At 47.5% G+C, this 21134-nt stretch overlaps 1 protein-coding gene across 1 annotated transcript in view; it reads right to left on the bottom strand.

The window, feature by feature from the left end:
* The window catches only part of LOC135511874 (integrin alpha-9-like), a 201312-nt gene that overhangs the window by 27997 nt on the left and 152181 nt on the right, over positions 1-21134 (bottom strand). The window contains 2 exon segments of the mRNA XM_064933377.1: positions 14961-15028; positions 15031-15079. Coding sequence (XP_064789449.1) covers positions 14961-15028; positions 15031-15079 — 117 coding nt within the window.

Genomic DNA, 21134 nt, shown 5'->3' with positions numbered 1-21134 from the left:
TCTGGTCTGTATAGAGAAGGAAAGGGGTCTGGTCTGTATAGTGAAGGAAAGGGGTCTGGTCTGAATAGAGAAGGAAAGGGGTCTGGTCTGTATAGTGAAGGAAAGGGGTCTGGTCTGTATAGTGAAGGAAAGGGGTCTGGTCTGAATAGAGGAGGAAAGGGGTCTGGTCTGTATAGTGAAGGAAAGGGGTCTGGTCTGTATAGAGAAGGGGTCTAGCCTGTATAGTGAAGGAAAGGGGTCTGGTCTGAATAGAGAAGGAAAGGGGTCTGGTCTGAATAGAGAAGGAAAGGGGTCTGGTCTGTATAGAGAAGGAAAGGGGTCTGGTCTGTATAGAGAAAAAGGGGTCTGGTCTGAATAGAGAAGGAAAGGGGTCTGGTCTGAATAGAGAAGGAAAGGGGGTCTGGTCTGTATAGTGAAGGAAGGGTCTGGTCTGAATAGAGAAGGAAAGGGGTCTGGTCTGAATAGAGAAGGAAAGGGGTCTGGTCTGTATAGTGAAGGAAAGGGGTCTGGTCTGTATAGTGAAGGAAAGGGGTCTGGTCTGAATAGAGGAGGAAGGGGTCTGGTCTGTATAGTGAAGGAAAGGGGTCTGGTCTGTATAGAGAAGGGGTCTAGCCTGTATAGAGAAGGAACGTGGTCTGTTCTGTATAGAGAAGGAACGTGGTCTGGTCTGTATAGAGAAGGAAAGGGGTCTGGTCTGTATAGAGAAGGAAAGGGGTCTGGTCTGTATAGAGAAGGAAAGGGGTCTGGTCTGTATAGAGAAGTAAAGGGGTCTAGCCTGTATAGAGAAGGTAAGTGGTCTGGTCTGAATAGAGAAGGAAAGGGGTCTGGTCTGAATAGAGAAGGAAAGGGGTCTGGTCTGTATAGAGAAGGCAAGGGGTCTGGTCTGTATAGAGAAGGAAAGGGGTCTGGTCTGTATAGAGAAGGAAAGGGGTCTGGTCTGTATAGAGGAGGGTCTAACCTGTATAGAGAAGGAAATGGGTCTGGTCTGTATAGAGAAGTAAAGGGGTCTGGTCTGTATAGAGAAGGAACGTGGTCTGGTCTGTATAGAGAAGGAAAGGGTCTGGTCTGTATAGAGAAGGAAAGGGGTCTGGTCTGTATAGAGAAGGCAAGGGGTCTGGTCTGTATAGAAGGCAAGGGGTCTGGTCTGTATAGAGAAGGCAAGGGTCTGGTCTGTTATAGAGAAGGAAAGGGGTCTGGTCTGAATAGAGAAGGAAAGGGGTCTGGTCTGAATAGAGAAGGAAAGGGGTCTGGTCTGTATAGTGAAGGAAAGGGGTCTGGTCTGTATAGAGAAGGAAAGGGGTCTGGTCTGAATAGAGAAGGAAAAGGGGTCTGGTCTGTATAGAGAAGGAAAGGGTCTGGTCTGTATAGTGAAGGAAAGGGGTCTGGTCTGAATAGAGAAGGAAAGGGGTCTGGTCTGTATAGTGAAGGAAGGGGTCTGGTCTGTATAGTGAAGGAAAGGGGTCTGGTCTGAATAGAGAAGGAAAGGGGTCTGGTCTGAATAGAGAAGGAAAGGGGTCTGGTCTGTATAGTGAAGGAAAGGGTCTGGTCTGTATAGTGAAGGAAGGGTCTGGTCTGTATAGAGAAGGAAAGGGGTCTGGTCTGAATAGAGAAGGAAGGGGTCTGGTCTGAATAGAGAAGGGGTCTGGTCTGTATAGTGAAGGAAAGGGGTCTGGTCTGAATAGAGAAGGAAAGGGGTCTGGTCTGTATAGAGAAGGAAAGGGTCTGGTCTGAATAGAGAAGGAAAGGGGTCTGGTCTGAATAGAGAAGGAAAGGGGTCTGGTCTGAATAGAGAAGGAAAGGGGTCTGGTCTGAATAGAGAAGGAAAGGGGTCTGGTCTGTATAGTGAAGGAAAGGGGTCTGGTCTGAATAGAGAAGGAAAGGGTCTGGTCTGTATAGAGAAGTAAAGGGGTCTAGCCTGTATAGAGAAGGTAAGTGGTCTGGTCTGTATAGAGAAGGAAGGGGTCTGGTCTGAATAGAGAAGGAAAGGGGTCTGGTCTGAATAGAGAAGGAAAGGGGTCTGGTCTGTATAGTGAAGGAAAGGGGTCTGGTCTGTATAGTGAAGGAAAGGGGGTCTGGTCTGTATAGAGAAGGAAAGGGGTCTGGTCTGAATAGAGAAGGAAGGGTCTGGTCTGAATAGAGAAGGGTCTGGTCTGTATAGTGAAGGAAAGGGGTCTGGTCTGTATAGAAGTAAAGGGTCTGGTCTGTATAGAGAAGGAACGTGGTCTGGTCTGTATAGAGAAGGAAAGGGTCTGGTCTGTATAGAAGGAAAGGGGTCTGGTCTGTATAGAGAAGGCAAGGGGTCTGGTCTGTATAGAAGGCAAGGGGTCTGGTCTGTATAGAGAAGGCAAGGGGTCTGGTCTGTTATAGAGAATGAAAGGGGTCTGGTCTGAATAGAAGGAAAGGGTCTGGTCTGAATAGAGAAGGAAAGGGGTCTGGTCTGTATAGTGAAGGAAAGGGGTCTGGTCTGCATAGAGAAGGAAAGGGGTCTGGTCTGAATAGAGAAGGAAAGGGGTCTGGTCTGTATAGAGAAGGAACGTGGTCTGGTCTGTATAGAGGAGGGGTCTAGCCTGTATAGAGAAGGTAAGTGGTCTGGTCTGTATAGAGAAGTAAAGGGGTCTGGTCTGTATAGTGAAGGAAAGGGGTCTGGTCTGAATAGAGAAGGAAAGGGGTCTGGTCTGAATAGAGAAGGAAAGGGGTCTGGTCTGTATAGTGAAGGAAAGGGGTCTGGTCTGTATAGTGAAGGAAAGGGGTCTGGTCTGAATAGAGAAGGAAAGTGGTCTGGTCTGAATAGAGGAGGAAAGGGGTCTGGTCTGTATAGTGAAGGAAAGGGGTCTGGTCTGTATAGAGAAGGGTCTAGCCTGTATAGAGAAGGAACGTGGTCTGTTCTGTATAGAGAAGGAACGTGGTCTGGTCTGTATAGAGAAGGAAAGGGGTCTGGTCTGTATAGAGAAGGAAAGGGTCTGGTCTGTAGAGAAGGTTAAGGGGTCTGGTCTGTATAGAGAAGTAAAGGGGTCTAGCCTGTATAGAGAAGGTAAGTGGTCTGGTCTGTATAGAGAAGGAAAGGGGTCTGGTCTGTATAGAGAAGGAACGTGTTCTGGTCTGTATAGAGAAGGAAAGGGGTCTGGTCTGTATAGAAGGAAAGGGGTCTGGGTCTGTATAGAGAAGGAAAGGGATCTGGTCTGTATAGAGAAGGAAAGGGGTCTGGTCTGTATAGAAGGCAAGGGTTCTGGTCTGTATAGAGAAGGGTCTAGCCTGTATAGAGAAGGAAAGTGTTCTTGTCTGTATAGAGAAGGAAAGGGGTCTGGTCTGTATAGAGAAGGAAAGGGGTCTGGTCTGTATAGAGAAGGAAAGGGTCTGGTCTGAATAGAGAAGGAAAGGGGTCTGGTCTGAATAGAGAAGGAAAGGGGTCTGGTCTGTATAGTGAAGGAAAGGGTCTGGTCTGAATAGAGAAGGAAAGGGGTCTGGTCTGTATAGAGAAGGAACGTGGTCTGGTCTGTATAGAGAAGGAAAGGGGTCTGGTCTGTATAGAGAAGGAAAGGGGTCTGGTCTGTATAGAGAAGGCAAGGGGTCTGGTCTGTATAGAGAAGGCAAGGGGTCTGGTCTGTATAGAGAAGGCAAGGGGTCTGGTCTGTTATAGAGAAGGAAAGGGGTCTGGTCTGAATAGAGAAGGAAAGGGGTCTGGTCTGAATAGAGAAGGAAAGGGGTCTGGTCTGTATAGTGAAGGAAAGGGGTCTGGTCTGTATAGAAGGAAGGGGTCTGGTCTGAATAGAGAAGGAAAAGGGGTCTGGTCTGTATAGAGAAGGAAAGGGGTCTGGTCTGTATAGTGAAGGAAAGGGGTCTGGTCTGAATAGAAGGAAAGGGGTCTGGTCTGTATAGTGAAGGAAAGGGTCTGGTCTGTATAGTGAAGGAAAGGGGTCTGGTCTGAATAGAGGAGGAAAGGGGTCTGGTCTGTATAGTGAAGGAAAGGGGTCTGGTCTGTATAGAGAAGGGGTCTAGCCTGTATAGTGAAGGAAAGGGGTCTGGTCTGAATAGAGAAGGAAAGGGGTCTGGTCTGAATAGAGAAGGAAAGGGGTCTGGTCTGTATAGAGAAGGAAAGGGTCTGGTCTGTATAGAGAAGGAAAGGGGTCTGGTCTGAATAGAGAAGGAAAGGGGTCTGGTCTGAATAGAGAAGGAAAGGGGTCTGGTCTGTATAGTGAAGGAAAGGGGTCTGGTCTGAATAGAGAAGGAAAGGGGTCTGGTCTGAATAGAGAAGGAAAGGGGTCTGGTCTGTATAGTGAAGGAAAGGGGTCTGGTCTGTATAGTGAAGGAAAGGGGTCTGGTCTGAATAGAGGAGGAAAGGGGTCTGGTCTGTATAGTGAAGGAAAGGGGTCTGGTCTGTATAGAGAAGGGGTCTAGCCTGTATAGAGAAGGAACGTGGTCTGTTCTGTATAGAGAAGGAACGTGGTCTGGTCTGTATAGAGAAGGAAAGGGGTCTGGTCTGTATAGAGAAGGAAAGGGGTCTGGTCTGTATAGAGAAGGAAAGGGGTCTGGTCTGTATAGAGAAGTAAAGGGGTCTAGCCTGTATAGAGAAGGTAAGTGGTCTGGTCTGAATAGAGAAGGAAAGGGGTCTGGTCTGAATAGAGAAGGAAAGGGGTCTGGTCTGAATAGAGAAGGAAAGGGGTCTGGTCTGTATAGTGAAGGAAAGGGGTCTGGTCTGAATAGAGAAGGAAAGGGGTCTGGTCTGAATAGAGAAGGAAAGGGGTCTGGTCTGAATAGAGAAGGAAAGGGGTCTGGTCTGAATAGAGAAGGAAAGGGGTCTGGTCTGTATAGTGAAGGAAAGGGGTCTGGTCTGAATAGAGAAGGAAAGGGGTCTGGTCTGTATAGAGAAGTAAAGGGGTCTAGCCTGTATAGAGAAGGTAAGTGGTCTGGTCTGTATAGAGAAGGAAAGGGGTCTGGTCTGAATAGAGAAGGAAAGGGTCTGGTCTGAATAGAGAAGGAAAGGGTCTGGTCTGTATAGTGAAGGAAAGGGTCTGGTCTGTATAGTGAAAGGAAAGGGGTCTGGTCTGTATAGAGAAGGAAAGGGGTCTGGTCTGAATAGAGAAGGAAGGGGTCTGGTCTGAATAGAGAAGGGGGTCTGGTCTGTATAGTGAAGGAAAGGGGTCTGGTCTGAATAGAGAAGGAAAGGGTCTGGTCTGTATAGAGAAGGAAAGGGGTCTGGTCTGAATAGAGAAGGAAAGGGGTCTGGTCTGTATAGTGAAGGAAAGGGGTCTGGTCTGAATAGAGAAGGAAGGGGTCTGGTCTGTATAGTGAAGGAAAGGGTCTGGTCTGAATAGAGAAGGAAAGGGGTCTGGTCTGTATAGAGAATGAAAGGGTCTGGTCTGAATAGAGAAGGAAAGGGGTCTGGTCTGAATAGAGAAGGAAAGGGGTCTGGTCTGTATAGTGAAGGAAAGGGGTCTGGTCTGAATAGAGAAGGAAAGGGGTCTGGTCTGTATAGTGAAGGAAAGGGGTCTGGTCTGAATAGAGAAGGAAAGGGGTCTGGTCTGTATAGAGAAGGAAAGGGGTCTGGTCTGTATAGAGAAGGAAAGGGGTCTGGTCTGTATAGAGAAGGAAAGGGGTCTGGTCTGTATAGAGAAGGAAAGGGGTCTGGTCTGTATAGAGAAGGAAAGGGGTCTGGTCTGTATAGAGAAGGCAAGGGGTCTGGTCTGTATAGAGAAGGAAAGGGGTCTGGTCTGTATAGAGAAGGAAAGGGTCTGGTCTGTATAGAGGAGGGGTCTAGCCTGTATAGAGAAGGAAATGGGTCTGGTCTGTATAGAGAAGTAAAGGGGTCTGGTCTGTATAGAGAAGGAACGTGGTCTGGTCTGTATAGAGAAGGAAAGGGGTCTGGTCTGTATAGAGAAGGAAAGGGTCTGGTCTGTATAGAGAAGGCAAGGGGTCTGGTCTGTATAGAGAAGGCAAGGGGTCTGGTCTGTATAGAGAAGGCAAGGGGTCTGGTCTGTTATAGAGAATGAAAGGGGTCTGGTCTGAATAGAGAAGGAAAGGGGTCTGGTCTGAATAGAGAAGGAAAGGGGTCTGGTCTGTATAGTGAAGGAAAGGGGTCTGGTCTGCATAGAGAAGGAAAGGGGTCTGGTCTGAATAGAGAAGGAAAGGGTCTGGTCTGTATAGAGAAGGAACGTGGTCTGGTCTGTATAGAGGAGGGTCTAGCCTGTATAGAGAAGGTAAGTGGTCTGGTCTGTATAGAGAAGTAAAGGGGTCTGGTCTGTATAGTGAAGGAAAGGGGTCTGGTCTGAATAGAGAAGGAAAGGGGTCTGGTCTGAATAGAGAAGGAAAGGGGTCTGGTCTGTATAGTGAAGGAAAGGGGTCTGGTCTGTATAGTGAAGGAAAGGGGTCTGGTCTGAATAGAGAAGGAAAGTGGTCTGGTCTGAATAGAGGAGGAAAGGGGTCTGGTCTGTATAGTGAAGGAAAGGGGTCTGGTCTGTATAGAGAAGGGGTCTAGCCTGTATAGAGAAGGAACGTGGTCTGTTCTGTATAGAGAAGGAACGTGGTCTGGTCTGTATAGAGAAGGAAAGGGGTCTGGTCTGTATAGAGAAGGAAAGGGTCTGGTCTGTATAGAGAAGGTTAAGGGGTCTGGTCTGTATAGAGAAGTAAAGGGGTCTAGCCTGTATAGAGAAGGTAAGTGGTCTGGTCTGTATAGAGAAGGAAAGGGGTCTGGTCTGTATAGAGAAGGAACGTGTTCTGGTCTGTATAGAGAAGGAAAGGGGTCTGGTCTGTATAGAGAAGGAAAGGGGTCTGGTCTGTATAGAGAAGGAAAGGGATCTGGTCTGTATAGAGAAGGAAAGGGGTCTGGTCTGTATAGAGAAGGCAAGGGTTCTGGTCTGTATAGAGAAGGGGTCTAGCCTGTATAGAGAAGGAAAGTGTTCTTGTCTGTATAGAGAAGGAAAGGGGTCTGGTCTGTATAGAGAAGGGGTCTAGCCTGTATAGAGAAGGAACGTGGTCTGGTCTGTATAGAGAAGGAACGTGGTCTGGTCTGTATAGAGAAGGAAAGGGGTCTGGTCTGTATAGTGAAGGAAAGGGGTTTGGTCTGTATAGAGAAGGAAAGGGGTTTCTTTAGAACTGTAGCACTGTCACAGACGAAACAATAGGTTCAGAGATACTCAATATAAATTGCCCAATGTGACCAGTTGTTTACAAGTCAATGCGTTAGCTTGGGGCAAACACGTTCCTCTGACAATACACCAATCATCATTAGACGATCGTGGTGTCATTACACATTACCACAAAACTGTTGGGTTCTGAGAATATGAAGAAATATAGTTATTCATGTCACTGAGGAGAGAGGGTAATGTATAACGTTTACATTATGTCAAGATATGTTATTGTTAGCCATCAGGGATCCTCTGGGAGGAAGAGACACAGTCTGGTACCAGTCACCATGACAGCTTTGAGTTGGGGAGGAGTGAGCACTTTAGGGTGAGAGGTCAGGTCAGATGAAGTGAGGAAGAACAGGTATCACTAAGGTTCTGTCGAGCAACAGAGACCCATTGGTTGTTCAGATGTGTAGGAGGAGACTTAGCAGAGGAGAAGGGTTAAATATCAGCTGGTGTAAATATGTTTTTTTGTCAGTTCAGCTGTTCGACCCTCTGGTCTAACAAACAGTAAGAGGGGAGGTGTTCTAGGTTATAGTCTAATGACCAGTTAGAGGGGAGGTGTTCTAGGTTATAGTCTAATGACCAGTTAGAGGGGAGGTGTTCTAGGTTATAGTCTAATGACCAGTTAGAGACTTAGCAGAGGAGAAGGGTTAAATATCAGCTGGTGTAAATATGTTTTTTTGTCAGTTCAGCTGTTCGACCCTCTGGTCTAACGAACAGTAAGAGGGGAGGTGTTCTAGGTTATAGTCTAATGACCAGTTAGAGGGAGGTGTTCTAGGTTATAGTCTAATGACCAGTTAGAGGGGAGGTGTTCTAGGTTATAGTCTAATGACTAGTCAGAGGGGAGGTGTTCTAGGTTATAGTCTAATGACCAGTTAGAGGGGAGGTGTTCTAGGTTATAGTCTAATGACTAGTCAGAGGGGGGAGGTGTTCTAGGTTATAGTCTAATGACCAGTCAGAGGGGAGGTGTTCTAGGTTATAGTCCAATGACCAGTTAGAGGGGAGGTGTTCTAGGTTATAGTCTAATGACCAGTTACAGTAGAAGGGAGGTGTTCTAGGTTATAGTCTAATGACCAGTTAGAGGGGAGGTGTTCTAGGTTATAGTCTAATGACCAGTTACAGTAGAGGGGCGGTGTTCTAGGTTATAGTCTAATGACCAGTTAGAGGGGAGGTGTTCTAGGTTATAGTCTAATGACCAGTCACAGTAGAGGGGAGGTGTTCTAGGTTATAGTCTAATGACCAGTTAGAGGGAAGGTGTTCAAGGTTATAGTCTAATGACCAGTTAGAGGGGAGGTGTTCTAGGTTATAGTCTAATGACCAGTTCGAGGGGAGGTGTTCTAGGTTATAGTCAAATGACCAGTTAGAGGGGAGGTGTTCTAGGTTATAGTCTAATGACCAGTTACAGTAGAGGGGAGGTGTTCTAGGCTATAGTCTATAGACCAGTTAGAGGGGGGTGTTCTAGGTTATTGTCAAATGACCAGTTACAGTAGAGGGGAGGTGTTCTAGGCTATAGTCTAATGACCAGATAGAGGGGAGGTGTTATAGGTTATAGTCTAATGACCAGTTACAGTAGAGGGGAGGTGTTCTAGGTTATAGTCTAATGACCAGTTAGAGGGAAGGTGTTCTCGGTTATAGTCAAATGACCAGTTCGAGGGGAGGTGTTCCAGGTTATAGTCTAATGACCAGTTAGAGGGGGTGTTCTAGGTTATAGTCAAATGACCAGTTACAGTAGAGGGGAGAGGTTCTAGGTTATAGTCTAATGACCAGTTACAGTAGAGGGAAGTGTTCTAGGTTATAGTCTAATGACCAGTTAGAGGGGAGGTGTTCTAGGTTATATTATAATGACGAGTTAGAGGGGGTGTTCTAGGTTATAGTCTAAATGTGAGTTAGAGGGGGTGTTCTAGGTTATAGTCTAATGACCAGTTAGAGGGGAGGTGTTCTAGGTTATATTATAATGACCAGTTAGAGGGGAGGTGTTCTAGGTTATATTATAATGACGAGTTAGAGGGGGTTCTAGGTTATAGTCTAATGACCAGTTAGAGGGGAGGTGTTCTAGGTTATATTATAATGTCCAGTTAGAGGGGAGGTGTTCTAGGTTATATTCTAATGACCAGTTAGAGGGGGGTTCTAGGTTATAGTCTAATGACCAGTTAGAGGGGAGGTGTTCCAGGTTATAGTCTAATGACCAGTTAGAGGGGAGGTGTTCTAGGTTATAGTCTAATGACCAGTCAGAGGGAAGGTGTTCTAGGATATAGTCTAATGACCAGTTAGAGGGGAGGTGTTCTGTGTTATAGTCTAATGACCAGTTAGAGGGGAGGTGTCCTAGGTTATAGTCTAATGACCAGGCAGAGGGGAGGTGTTCTCGGTTATAGTCTAATGACCAGTTAGAGGGGAGGTGTTCTAGGTTATAGTCTAAAGATCAGTTACAGTAGAGTGGAGGTGTTCTCGGCTATAGTCTAATGACCAGTTACAGTAGAGGGAGGTGTTCTATGTTATAGTCTAATGACCAGTTAGAGGGGAGGTGTTCTAGGTTATAGTCTAATGACCAGTCAGAGGGGAGGTGTTATAGGTTATAGTCTAATGACCAGTTACACTAGAGGGGAGGTGTTCTAGGTTATAGTCTAATGACCAGTTAGAGGGGAGGTGTTATAGGTTATAGTCTAATGACCAGTTACAGTAGAAGGGAGGTGTTCTAGGTTATAGTCTAATGACCAGTCAGAGGGGAGGTGTTCTAGGTTATAGTCTAATGACCAGTTAGAAGGAGATGTTCTCGGTTATAGTCTAATGACCAGTTAGAAGGGAGGTGTTCTTGGTTATAGTCTAATGACCAGTCAGAGGGGAGGTGGTCTAGGTTATAGTCTAATGACAAGTCAGAGGGAAGGTGTTCTAGGTTATAGTCTAATGACCAGTTAGAAGGGAGGTGTTCTAGGTTATAGTCTAATGACCAGTCAGAGGGGGGGTGTTCTAGGTTATAGTCTAATGACCAGTTAGAGGGGAGGTGTTCTAGGTTATAGTCTAATGACCAGTTACAGTAGAGGGGAGGTGTTCTAGGTTATAGTCTAATGACCAGTTAGAGGGGAGGTGTTCTAGGTTATAGTCTAATGACCAGTTAGAGGGGAGGTGTTCTAGGTTATAGTCTAATGACCAGTTACAGTATAGGGGATATGTTCTAGGTTATAGCCTAATGACCAGTTACAGTAGAGGGGGAGAGGTTCTAGGTTATATTCTAATGATCAGGTACAGTAGAGGGAGGTGTTTTAGGTTACAGTCTAATGACCAGTTAGAGGGGAGGTGTTCTAGGTTATAGTCTACTGACCAGTCAGAGGGGAGGTGTTCTAGGCTATAGTCTAATGACCAGTTACAGTTGCGGCGGAGGTGTTCTAGGTTATAGTCTACTGACCAGTCAGAGGGGAGGTGTTCTAGTCTATAGTCTAATGACCAGTTACAGTAGAGGGGAGAGGTTCTAGGTTATAGTCTAATGACCAGTTACAGTAAAGGGGAGGTGTTCTAGGTTATAGTTTAATGACCAGTTACAGTAGAGGGGAGGTGTTCTAGGTTATAGTCTAATGACCAGTTACAGTAGAGGGGAGGTGTTCTAGGTTATAGTTTAATGACCAGTTACAGTAGAGGGGAGGTGTTCTAGGTTATAGTCTAATGACCAGTTACAGTAGAGGCGAGGTGTTCTAGGTTATAGTTTTATGACCAATTACAGTAGAGGGGAGGTGTTCTAGGTTATAGTCTAATGACCAGTCAGAGGGAAGGTGTTCTAGGTCATAGTCTAATGACCAGTTAGAAGGGAGGTGTTCTAGGTTATAGACTAATGACCAGTCAGAGGGAGGTGTTCTAGGTTATAGTCTAATGACCAGTTAGAAGGGAGGTGTTCTAGGTTATAGACTAATGACCAGTCAGAGGGGAGGTGTTCTAGGTTATAGTCTAATGACCAGTTAGAAGGGAGGTGTTCTAGGTTATAGTCTAATGACTAGTCAGAGGTGAGGTGTTCGAGGTTATAGTCTAGTGACCAGTCAGAGGGGAGGTGTTCTAGGTTATTGTCTAATGACCAGTTAGAGGGGAGGTGTTCTAGGTTATAGTCTAATGACCAGTTAGAGGGGAGGTGTTCTAGGTTATAGTCTAATGACCAGTCAGAGCGGAGGTGTTCTAGGTTATAGTCTAATGACCAGTTAGAGGGGAGGTGTTCTAGGTTATAGTCTAATGACCAGTTAGAGGGGAGGTGTCCTAGGTTATAGTCTAATGACCAGTTACAGTAGAGGGGAGGTGTTCTAGGTTATAGTCTAATGACCAGTTCGAGGGAGGTGTTCTAGGTTATAGTCTAATGACCAGTTCGAGGAGGTGTTCTAGGTTATAGTCTAATGACCAGTTACAGTAGAGGGAAGGTGTTCTAGGCTATAGTCTAATGACCAGTTACAGTAGAGGGGAGGTGTTCTAGGTTATAGTCTAATGACCAGTTACAGTAGAGGAGGTGTTCTCGGTTATAGTCTACTGACCAGTTACAATAGAGGGAAGGTGTTCTAGGTTATAGTCTAATGACCAGTTACAGTAGAGGGAAGGTGTTCTAGGCTATAGTCTAATGACCAGTTACAGTAGAGGAGGTGTTCTAGGTTATAGTCTAATGACCAGTTACAGTAGAGGGAAGGTGTTCTAAGCTATAGTCTAATGACCAGTTACAGTAGAGTGGAGGTGTTCTCGGCTATAGTCTACTGACGAGTTAGAGTGGAGGTGTTCTCGGTTATAGGCTTATGACCAGTTGAAGTTGAGTGGAGGTGTTCTAGGTTATAGTCTAATGACCAGTTACAGTAGAGGGAGTGTTCTCGGTTATAGTCAAATGACCAGTTACAGTAGAGGAGATGTTCTAGGTTGTAGCCTAATGACTAGTTACAGTAGAGGAGGTGTTCTAGGTTATAGTTGAATGACCAGTTACAGTAGAGGGGAGGTGTTCTAGGTTTAGGCGAATGACTAGTTACAGTAGAGCGGAGGTGTTCTAGGTTATAGTCAAATGACCAGTTACAGTAGAGGGGAGATGTTCTAGGTTGTAGCCTAATGACTAGTTACAGTAGAGGGGAGGTGTTCTAGGTTATAGTTGAATGACCAGTTACAGTAGAGGGGAGGTGTTCTAGGTTTAGGCTAATGACTAGTTATAGTAGAGCGGAGGTGTTCTAGGTTATAGTCGAATGACCAGTTACAGTAGAGGGGAGGTGATCTAGGCTATAGTCTAATGACCAGTTACAGTACAGGGGAGGTGTTCTAGGTTATAGACTAATGACTAGTTACAGTAGAGGGGAGGTGTTCTAGGTTATAGTCTAATGACCAGTTACGTTAGAGTGGAGGTGTTCTAGGTTATAGTCTAATGACCAGTTACAGTAGAGGGAAGGTGTTCTAGGTTATAGTCTAATGACGAGTTGAAGTAGAGTGGAGGTGTTCTAGGTTATAGTCTAATGACCAGTTACAGTAGAGGGGAGGTGTTCTAGGTTATAGCCTAATGACTAGTTACAGTAGAGGGGAGGTGTTCTAGGTTATAGTCTAACGACCAGTTAGAGTGGAGATGTTCTAGGTTATAGTCTAATGACCAGTCAGAGGGAAGGTGTTCTAGGTTATAGTCTAATGACCAGTTAGAGGGGAGGTGTTCTAGGTTATTGTCCAATGACCAGTCAGAGGGGAGGTGTTCTAGGCTATAGTCCAATGACCAGTTACAGTAGAGGGGAGGTGTTCTAGGCTATAGTCTAATGACCAGTTACAGTAGAGGGGAGATGTTCTAGGTTATAGCCCTAATGACTAGTTACAGTAGAGGGAGGTGTTCTAGGTTATAGTCTAATGACCAGTCAGAGGGGAGGTGTTCTAGGTTATAGTCTAATGACCAGTTAGAAGGGGGAGGTGTTCTAGGTTATAGTCTAATGACCAGTTAGAGGGGAGGTGTTCTAGGTTATAGTCTAATGACCAGTTACAGTAGAGGGGAGGTGTTCTAGGTTATAGTCTAATGACCATGACCAGTTACAGTAGAGGGAAGGTGTTCTAGGTTATAGTATAATGACCAGTTACAGTAGAGGGAAGGTGTTCTAGGCTATAGCCTAATGACCAGTTACAGTAGAGGGGAGGTGTTCTAGGTTATAGTCTAATGACCAGTTACAGTAGAGGGGAGGTGTTCTCGGTTATAGTCTACTGACCAGTTACAATAGAGGGAAGGTGTTCTAGGTTATAGTCTAATGACCAGTTACAGTAGAGGAAGGTGTTCTAGGCTATAGTCTAATGACCAGTTACAGTAGAGGGAGGTGTTCTAGGTTATAGTCTACTGACCAGTTACAGTAGAGGGAAGGTGTTCTAAGCTATAGTCTAATGACCAGTTACAGTAGAGTGGAGGTGTTCTCGGCTATAGTCTAATGACGAGTTAGAGTGGAGGTGTTCTCGGTTATAGGCTTATGACCAGTTGAAGTTGAGTGGAGGTGTTCTAGGTTATAGTCTAATGACCAGTTACAGTAGAGGGGAGGTGTTCTCGGTTATAGTCAAATGACCAGTTACAGTAGAGGGGAGATGTTCTAGGTTGTAGCCTAATGACTAGTTACAGTAGAGGGGAGGTGTTCTAGGTTATAGTTGAATGACCAGTTACAGTAGAGGGGAGGTGTTCTCGGTTATAGTCTACTGACCAGTTACAATAGAGGGGAGGTGTTCTAGGTTATAGTCTAATGACCAGTTACAGTAGAGGGAAGGTGTTCTAAGCTATAGTCTAATGACCAGTTACAGTAGAGTGGAGGTGTTCTCGGCTATAGTCTAATGACGAGTTAGAGTGGAGGTGTTCTCGGTTATAGGCTTATGACCAGTTGAAGTTGAGTGGAGGTGTTCTAGGTTATAGTCTAATGACCAGTTACAGTAGAGGGGAGTGTTCTCGGTTATAGTCAAATGACCAGTTACAGTAGAGGGGAGATGTTCTAGGTTGTAGCCTAATGACTAGTTACAGTAGAGGGGAGGTGTTCTAGGTTATAGTTGAATGACCAGTTACAGTAGAGGAGGTGTTCTAGGTTTAGCCTAATGACTAGTTACAGTAGAGCGGAGGTGTTCTAGGTTATAGTTGAATGACCAGTTACAGTAGAGGGGAGGTGTTCTCGGTTATAGTCTACTGACCAGTTACAATAGAGGGAAGGTGTTCTAGGTTATAGTCTAATGACCAGTTACAGTAGAGGGGAGGTGTTCTAGGTTATAGTCTAATGACCAGTTACGGTAGAGTGGAGGTGTTCTAGGTTATAGTCTAATGACTAGTTACAGTAGAGGGAAGGTGTTCTAGGTTATAGTCTAATGACGAGTTACAGTAGAGGGGAGGTGTTCTAGGTTATAGCCTAATGACTAGTTACAGTAGAGGGGGAGGTGTTCTAGGTTATAGTCTAACGACCAGTTAGAGGGGAGATGTTCTAGGTTATAGTCTAATGACCAGTCAGAGGGAAGGTGTTCTAGGTTATAGTCTAATGACCAGTTAGAGGGGAGGTGTTCTAGGTTATAGTCCAATGACCAGTCAGAGGGGAGGTGTTCTAGGCTATAGTCCAATGACCAGTTACAGTAGAGGGGAGGTGTTCTAGGCTATAGTCTAATGACCAGTTACAGTAGAGGGGAGGTGTTCTAGGCTATAGTCTACCAACAACATGAGGAACAAAAACATGGACCTCCCAATAACAAGGAAATTACATGGTATAGTCCACACTATTTGCTGTGTGTGTGTGTGTGTGTGTGTGTGTGTGTGTGTGTGTGTGTGTGTGTGTGTGTGTGTGTGTGTGTGTGTGTGTGTGTGTGTGTGTGTGTGTGTGTGTGTGCGTGACAGAGAGTGAGTGTGTGTGTTACCTTCCAGAGCAGCACAGCCAGCAGTAGGAAGATGAGTATTCCCACCAGCAGGCTGATGGCAATGATCAACCAACAACATATCCTCTTGGCTCCTGGCTATGGAGCGCCTCGAACACCAGCTGAAACACAATGGCACTACAGTCAAACGTAGCCTCAAACACAGAAACACCTAGAGACACACAGCTGAGAAACGGCCCCTTGCCTCGTGGCTGTGGTGCACCTGGAACACCAGCTAAAAGAACAAGATTACAGTCAAACACAAATATTTATACCAACACATTTAAAAGTCTATATTTCTGAGATATCAATCAAACGTATTTCTAAAGCCCCTTTTACATCAGCCGATGTCACAAAGTGCTATACAGAAACTCAGGGTTCCATAGCTGCAGGCAGAACAGTTGAAACTGGAGCAACAGCACGACCAGGTGGACTGGGGACAGCAAGGAGTCATCAGGCCAGGTAGTTCTGAGGCATGGTCCTAGGGTATTACACATACCTACTACTATCCTAAATTTCCAGAGCAATGCAGTTGTGAAAAACTGGAAATTCAAGGTAACAGCTGGAACACACGATTCCATTGGAAACAGAGACACTCACACAGATTCCCATCTGGGATTACATTCAAACAGTTTGATACAGACTCAGAAAAAAAAAAGTCTCACATTCAAACAGACTTTGATACAGACACACTCAAACCATGTCAGTGAGGAAACAACAGAGCACAGGATTTATATGACCTCAACGTCCTGAACACTCACACACACACACGAAGATCAGCAAGGACCTCAGCCCCTGAGCCACGGACTGTTCACCCCATTACCATCTAGAAGGTAGAGAAAGTACAGGTGCATCAAGCTTGGACCGAGAGATTGAGAAACGGCTACCATCTCCAGCCCGAGCGGCTACCATCTCCAGCCCGAGAAAGCGGCTACCATCTCCAGCCCGAGAACGGCTACCATCTCCAGACCGAACGGCTACCATCTCCAGCCCGGCGGCTACCATCTCCAGCCCGAACGGGCTACCATCTCCAGCCCGAGGAACGGCTACCATCTCCAGCCCGAGGAACGGCTACCATCTCCAGCCCGAGGAACGGCTACCATCTCTAGCCCGAGGAACGGCTACCATCTCCAGACCGAGGAACGGCTACCATCTCCAGCCCGAGGAACGGCTACCATCTCCAGCCCGAGGAACGGCTACCATCTCCAGACCGAGGAGCGGCTGCCATCTCCAGCCCGAGGAACGGCTGCCATCTCCAGACCGAGGAACGGCTACCATCTCCAGCCCGAGGAACGGCTACCATCTCCAGCCCGAGGAACGGCTACCATCTCCAGACCGAGGAGCGGCTACCATCTCCAGCCCGAGGAACGGCTACCATCTCCAGCCCGAGGAACGGCCACCATCTCCAGCCCGGAGCGGCTACCATCTCCAGCCCGAGGAACGGCTACCATCTCCAGCCCGAGGAACGGCTACCATCTCCAGCCCGGAACGGCTACCATCTCCAGACCGAGGAGCGGCTACCATCTCCAGCCCGGGAGAACGGCTACCATCTCCAGACCGGAACGGCTACCATCTCCAGACCGGAACGGCTACCATCTCCAGCCCGAGGACGGCTACCATCTCCAGACCGAGGAACGGCTACCATCTCCAGCCCGAGGAACGGCTACCATCTCCAGCCGGAACGGCTACCATCTCCAGCCCGAGGAACGGCTGCCATCTCCAGACCGAGGAACGGCTACCATCTCCAGACCGAGGAACGGCTACCATCTCCAGACCGAGAAACGGCTACCGTCTCCAGACCGAGAAACGGCTACCATCTCCAGACCGAGAAACGGCAACTATTTCCAGACTGAAAAACAGCTACCATCTCCAGACTGGTAAACAGCTTTGATCTATGTCTGTTAACCATACACATTTGAAATGTATCGTTCTTTCATTGTACATGTGAACACATTTCAAAACACAAATTAAATCAATCCAACTATTGCAACATTCTAATCTTATATGGTCACAGATAATATTGACAGTGTAAATGAAATGGCCTACCTCCCTACTCTTCTCTTTGCCCACACTGTACATAGATTTTTCTTTTCTATTGTGTTATTGACTGTACGTTTGTTTATGTGTAACTCTGTGTTGTTTTTGTCGCACTGCTTTGCTTTGTCTTGGCCAGGTCGCAGTTGAATTTGTTCTTAACTGACTTGCCTAGTTAAATAAAGGTAAAATATATTTTTTTAAGTACTGTAAGTACTTTCAATTCTGATGCAGGTCTGTCTGGGTTTGTGACAGATCTGGGTTCAAATACTATTTGAAATATAAGAAAAAATAAATATAATACTTGATCTGTGCTTGATTGAGCTTGCCTGGCTCAATAGAAGAGTCCCAAAACTGCAAAGCCTGCCCATCTGACAGTTTAGGCAGGCTAGAGCAAACGCTCACAGTATTGAAGCATCTCAAATATGATTATTTGTACTCAGGTCTGTGGGTCTGGGTCTGGGTTGTAGGTCAGGGTCAGGATCTGGGCTGTGGGTCTGGGTTGTAGGTCAGGGTCTGGGCTGTGGGTCAGGGTTGTAGGTCAGGGGCTGGGCTGTGGGTCTGGGTTGTAAGGTCAGGGTCTGGGCTGTGGGTCTGGGTTGTAAGGTCAGGGTCTGGGCTGTGGGTCTGGGTTGTAAGGTCAGGGTCTGGGCTGTGGGTCTGGGTTGTAGGCCAGGGTCTGGGCTGTGGGTCTGGGTCTGGGTTGTAGGTCAGGGTCAGGGTCTGGGCTGTGGGTGTGGTTTGTAGGTCAGGGTCTGGTCTGTGGGTCTGGGTTGTAGGTCAGGGTCTGGGTTGTGGGTTAGGGTTGTAGGTCAGGGTCTGGGCTGTAGGTCCGGGTCTGGGCTGTGGGTCAGGGTCTGCTCTGTGGGTCTGGGTTGTAGGTCAGGGTCTGGACTGTGGGTCTGGGTTGTAGGTCTTGGTTGTTGGTCAGGGTCTGGGTTGTGGGTTAGGGTTGTAGGTCAGGGTCTGGGCTGTGGGTCTGGGTTGTAGGTCAGGGTCTGGGCTGTGGGTCTGGGTTGTAGGTCAGGGTCTGGGTTGCAGGTCAGGGTCTGGGTTGTGGGTTAGGGTTGTAGGTCAGGGTCTGGGCTGTAGGTCCGGGTCTGGGCTGTGGGTCAGGGTCTGCTCTGTGGGTCTGGGTTGTAGGTCAGGGTCTGGACTGTGGGTCTGGGTTGTAGGTCTTGGTTGTTGGTCAGGGTCTGGGTTGTAGGTCAGGGTCTGGGCTGTGGGTCTGGGTTGTAGGTCAGGGTCTGGGTTGTAGGTCAGGGTCTGGTCTGTGGGTCTGGGTTGCAGGTCAGGGTCTGGGTTGTAGGTCAGGGTCTGGGTTGCAGGTCAGGGTCTGGGTTGTAGGTCAGGGTCTGAGTTGTAGGTCAGGGTCTGGGTTGCAGGTCAGGGTTGTAGGTCAGGGTCTGGGTTGTAGGTCAGGGTCTGGGTTGTGGGTTAGGGTTGTAGGTCAGGGTCTGGGTTGTAGGTCAGGGTCTGGGTTGTAGGTCAGGGTCTGGGTTGTAGGTCAGGGTCTGGGTTGTAGGTCAGGGTCTGGGTTGCAGGTCAGGGTCTGGGTTGTGGGTCTGGGTTGTAGGTCAGGGTCTGGGTCTGGGTCAGGGTTGTGGGTTAGGGTTGTAGGTCAGGGTCTGGGTTGTAGGTCAGGGTCTGGGTTGCAGGTCAGGGTCTGGGTTGTAGGTCAGGGTCTGGGTTGTAGGTCAGGGTCTGGGTTGTAGGTCAGGGTCTGGGCTGTGGGTCTGGGTTGTAGGTCAGGGTCTGGGTTGTGGGTGTGGGTTGTAGGTCAGGGTCTGGTCTGTGGGTCTGGGTTGTAGGTCAGGGTATGGGTTGTAGGTCAGGGTCTGGGTTGTAGGTCAGGGTCTGGGTTGTGGGTTAGGGTCTGGGTTGTAGATCAGGGTCTGGGTTGTAGGTCAGGGTCTGGGTTGTAGGTCAGGGTCTTGGTTGTAGGTCAGGGTCTGGGTTGTGGGTGTGGGTTGTAGGTCAGGGTCTGGTCTGTGGGTCTGGGTTGTGGGTCTGTCTTAGCAATTTCTTCTTAGCTAGCTACATAGCCGTCTTTGTATCAAAGATAATTGCGTAATTATCGTATTTCGTCGTCTAACGTAGTCTACACTGCTATCTGCCCAGCAGCTAGCTAACGTCTACCGTCTACTAGCACTGTAGAAACTATTACACTCAACTGAATGACTCGATTAGTGTAGTGTTAGCTAGCTACATAGTTGTCTTTGCTGTCTTCGTATCCAAGATAATTGTGTAGTTTAGAGTGTGTAGACTTAGAGTGATTATCTTAATTTACCGAGGTTAGCTAGCCAGCTATTTGTCGTCCTTAACTTAAGAGATACTGCTAGCTAGCTAGCCAACAGCTAGCCAACGTCTACCGAATTAACTTCAACAACCCGGTCAACATTCCGCTTCGCTCCACAGGTAGTATCACATTTTCATTTCACTTCATTACAGTACAACGGTTTGATTTGCTTGATCGTAGCTAGCTAGCTACATAGCCGTCTTTGTATCTAAGACAATTGTGTAGTCTAGAGCGATTTTCTAGGTTAGCTAGCCAGCTATTGTCGTTCTTTTAACGTAACGTAACGTAATCAACACTGCTAGCTAGCCAGCTAGCCCCGAATAGCAGCACTGTAGAAACTATTACACTCGACGGAACGACTTGATTAGTGTAGTGTCAACAACGCAGCCACTGCCAGCTAGCCTACTCCAGCAGTACTGTATCATTTCAATCATTTTAGTCAATAAGATTCTTGCTACGTAGCTTAACTTTCTGAACATTCGAGACGTGTAGTCCACTTGTCATTCAATCTCCTTTGCATTAGCGTAGCCTCTTCTGTAGCCTGTCAACTATGTGTCTATCTATCCCTGTTCTCTCCTCTCTGCACAGACCATACAAACGCTCCACCGCGTGGCCGCGGCCACCCTAATCTGGTGGTCCCAGCGCGCACGACCCACGTGGAGTTCCAGGTCTCGGTAGCCTCTGGAACTGCCGATCTGCGGCCAACAATGCAGAGTTCATCTCAGCCTATGCCTCCCTCCAGTCCCTCGACTTCTTGGCACTGACGGAAACATGGATCACCACAGATAACACTGCTACTCCCACTGCTCTCTCTTCGTCCGCCCACGTGTTCTCGCACACCCGAGAGCTTCTGGTCAGCGGGGTGGTGGCACCGGGATCCTCATCTCTCCCAAGTGGTCATTCTCTCTTTCTCCCCTTACCCATCTGTCTATCGCCTCCTTTGAATTCCATGCTGTCACAGTTACCAGCCCTTTCAAGCTTAACATCCTTATCATTTATCGCCCTCCAGGTTCCCTCGGAGAGTTCATCAATGAGCTTGATGCCTTGATAAGCTCCTTTCCTGAGGACGGCTCACCTCTCACAGTCCTGGGCGACTTTAACCTCCCCACGTCTACCTTTGACTCATTCCTCTCTGCCTCCTTCTTTCCACTCCTCTCCTCTTTTGACCTCACCCTCTCACCTTCCCCCCTACTCACAAGGCAGGCAATACGCTCGACCTCATCTTTACTAGATGCTGTTCTTCCACTAACCTCATTGCAACTCCCCTCCAAGTCTCCGACCACTACCTTGTATCCTTTTCCTCTCGCTCTCATCCAACACTTCCCACTGCCCCTACTCGGATGGTATCGCGCCGTCCCAACCTTCGCTCTCTCTCCCCGCTACTCTCTCCTCTTCCATCCTATCATCTCTTCCCTCTGCTCATACCTTCTCCAACCTATCTCCTGATTCTGCCTCCTCAACCCTCCTCTCTTCCCTTTCTGCATCCTTTGACTCTCTATGTCCCCTATCCTCCAGGCCGGCTCGGTCCTCCCCTCCCCGCTCCGTGGCTCGACGACTCATTGCGAGCTCACAGAACAGTGCTCCGGGCAGCCGGCGGAAATGGAGGAAAACTCGCCTCCCTGCGGACCTGGCATCCTTTCACTCCCTCCTCTCTACATTTTCCTCCTCTGTCTCTGCTGCTAAAGCCACTTTCTACCACTCTAAATTCCAAGCATCTGCCTCTAACCCTAGGAAGCTCTTTGCCACCTTCTCCTCCCTCCTGAATCCTCCTCCCCCTCCCCCCCTCCTCCCTCTCTGCAGATGACTTCGTCAACCATTTTGAAAAAGAAGGTCGACGACATCCG

Source organism: Oncorhynchus masou, chromosome 24, assembly GCF_036934945.1.
Source record: "Oncorhynchus masou masou isolate Uvic2021 chromosome 24, UVic_Omas_1.1, whole genome shotgun sequence".
NCBI lineage: Eukaryota > Metazoa > Chordata > Actinopteri > Salmoniformes > Salmonidae > Oncorhynchus > Oncorhynchus masou.
Note: the sequence above shows the minus strand (reverse complement) of the source record. Positions and strands in the feature narration are given on the sequence as shown.